Source organism: Merops nubicus, unplaced genomic scaffold (genome assembly GCF_000691845.1).
Source record: "Merops nubicus isolate BGI_N331 unplaced genomic scaffold, ASM69184v1 scaffold36878, whole genome shotgun sequence".
NCBI classification, from domain to species: Eukaryota; Metazoa; Chordata; class Aves; order Coraciiformes; family Meropidae; genus Merops; species Merops nubicus.
Window position 1 is genome coordinate 415 of NW_008628337.1, and position 2,802 is coordinate 3,216.

A 2,802-nucleotide genomic window follows, 5' to 3' on the forward strand; every position below is an offset into this window, starting at 1 on the left:
GTGCTGGCGTCTCTCCTGCTCCCACTTGGAGCTCTCCTTCCTTGCCCCCTTATCCCCATCCCGTCCTCCTGACCTTCTGCCACATTCTCTGTTCCTTCACAGCAAGACTTCTCACCGCTCACCCACTGCCGGATCCCGCTGCCGGGCCGGCTGGGGCAACTCCTCCCCTCTCCATCAGCACCGCCAAAATGAAATGATGCCAGCCGCCAGCATCCCCAGCGGTGGCACATGAGGTCCGTGGGCTCATTCAGGCTCCTCTTCAGCTGCCCCATCCCGTGGCCCCTGGAATGTTCCTCTGGCTCCTCGGCCGCTCACGCCGGGCTACTGTGGCCCTGGCTGCTGGCTGCCCTGGTAGGAGCGGAGTAAGACCTTGTGCTTGGTGACAGCCTCGCCGCGGCGCCGCTGGTGCTCCACCAGGAATTCCTTGAGGCGGTTGGTGGTGAAAGTCAGAGTCTGGCGGCGCAGCTTCATCAGATAGGCGTCCTGGAGCCAGGCGTTGGCAAAGCAGTCCTTCACCGTGGGGCGGCTCCTGGGGCAGGGGTGGCTCCACGTCAGGGGCTGCAAGATGCCCACTGCTGCTGCACCCCCCAAACCCAGCCACTACCCTGCAAGACCCAGGAGGTCCCAGCCCTCTCCTGGAGCAGGGATGTACTCCAGGACCTTGTGCTCAGGAGATCCCAGCCCTCTGCAGGAGCAGGGATGGACCACTGATGGGTCCCATTGATGATATCTGGAAGGGCCCTGCGCTGCAGGGAGCTGCCTGCTTGGCCCAATCGCAGGTATAGTCCAGGGCCACGTGTCCTCATTGTCTGAGCTAGACACTCACCAGGGGTGGACAGCAAGGACCTTGCGGATGAAGAGGGCAGCACTCTGTGAGACGTTGGGGTACAGCTTGAAGGCATCAAAACGCCCTGCCAGGATGCGGTTCTCTGTCTCAATGGGGTCCAGTTCAAAGAATGGTGACCGCCCGCTGAGCCTGCAAGGGTAGAGAGGGTGTCATGGGCTGAGAGGCAGCAGTAGGAGGGCACCCAGCACCCCCTACCCACCCATCCCTCGTTTGGCACAGCCACAGCTGCCCAGGGTGCCTTGATCCTCATGTCCAGCTGGGAAGGGCCTGCAGGGCTACAGCACCCCCCAGCCCACCATCAGTCTGGTGTTCCCCATGGCACTGAGCCCCAGGTGGGGCTGACTATACCTCAGGGTGTTCATCCCCCCAGCCCCATCTCTTACATGATGTAGGTGAGGACGCCGACACCCCAGACATCTGCTGCGGAGCCCACCGGATCCCCCTTCACCACCTCCGGCGCTGTGGGCAGGGGAGCAGGTCTGTCACATGCTGGGTTGGGGGGCCCAGCCCCAGCACCCACAACACCCCCAGCACCTCCAGAACCTACCCCTGCACCCACAGCAGCCCCAGCACCCCACTGTTGCACTCCCCAGCACCCCTCCCTGACAACCCAATACCCTGACAGAACCTAGCACCTCCAAGCACACCCAAATTGCCCCACAGCACCCAAACTCTCCCACTGAATCTAGAAGCTCTACAGAAACCTTCAGTAGACACGTCTAGCACCCCAAAGACCCTTCAGCTTCCCCAAGGACACCACAACTCCTCCCCACTCCCAGGCTCCCCAGTGCACAGGCACACATACACAACTCAGGCACAAGTGTGCCCCAGATCTGGCCCTGTCCTCGTGCCTGTCCCCGTGCCACCACACCCCTGGCACCCCACTCACACATGTACTCCAGGGTGCCGACACGCCGCCCCAGCTGCCGCAGCACGAGTGGGTTGTAGGTCTGGGCACTGCCAAAATCAATGATCTTGAGGGCGTTCATGCCCGAGATGACAATGTTGTCCGGCTTGATGTCGAGGTGCACGATGCGGCGGCCGTGCAGGTACTCGAGGCCCTGCAGGAGCTGCAGCACGTAGTTCACCACGTCATCCTCCGAGTAGCGAAACCTGGGGGCAAGTGGCATCAGCACGCGGCCCTGTGCTGGCCACCTCTCCTGGTAGCCCCACAGCTGCTCATACCTGTCCACGATGCTGTAGAGGATCTCCTTGCCGGCGCAGTTCTCGCAGATGAGCACCAGGTAGCGGGGGGTGATGTACGCCTCGTGCAGGGCCATGATGCGCTCGTGGTGCAGCGCCTTGAGGATCTCGTACTCCTGCAGCACGCTCTGCTTCCGCTCCGCCTCATAGGGCACGATCTTGGCCATGAAGTGCTTCCCTGTGGCGTTCTCCTTGCACAGCCGGATCACCCCAAAACGGCCCCTGCGGCACAGGGCGGTGTTCAGCATCCCAGGCTGGGGTGCCGGGCTGGGGGGCACCCCCAGCAGAGCATCCTGTCCCACCACTACTCACCTCGCCTTCTCGTCCAGGAAGGTGTACGGCTTTTGGGGGACGCCCTGCCGCAGAGCTGTGCTGTCTTTCACTGCCGGCGTCCCGCTCTCAGCTGGGGGCTCCTTGGAAGACGTGCTGGTGGGGGGGGGCTCCTGTGCAGGGAGCGATGTGGGAGGTATGGAGACAAAGGAGGTGACCATGTAGGGGGGCATCTTCCGTGCGGGTGCTGCATTGGGGGTGGGAGACACCGTGGGGGCTGAGCTGGGAATGGTTGGAACTGGAGCAGCGGGAGATGACTTGGAAGGAGATTGAGCCTGGGGTGGGGTGGATGTGTCCGTGGGGGGCAGGGAGGAGCCCTCGGTGGGGGTGTCTGTGTGGGGCGAGGCAGCAGTCCGAGGAGGGCTGAATGTCAGCTCGGGGGGCACACAGACGGGGATGTTGGGCGGGGGATGCGGGGCTGG

General features: G+C 63.2%; 1 protein-coding gene across 1 annotated transcript in view; it reads right to left on the bottom strand.

Annotated features, from left to right (window-relative positions):
- Positions 1–321: 321 nt before the first annotated feature.
- Positions 322–2,802, bottom strand: part of LOC103779004 (striated muscle-specific serine/threonine-protein kinase-like) — a gene marked incomplete at its 5' end in the record, with an annotated part of 4,268 nt that continues 1,787 nt past the window's right edge. Inside the window, 5 exons of the mRNA XM_008946622.1 lie at positions 322–529; positions 827–976; positions 1,231–1,306; positions 1,737–2,272; positions 2,363–2,493. Coding sequence (XP_008944870.1) covers positions 322–529; positions 827–976; positions 1,231–1,306; positions 1,737–2,272; positions 2,363–2,493 — 1,101 coding nt within the window. The remainder of the gene's footprint in view (positions 530–826; positions 977–1,230; positions 1,307–1,736; positions 2,273–2,362; positions 2,494–2,802) is intronic.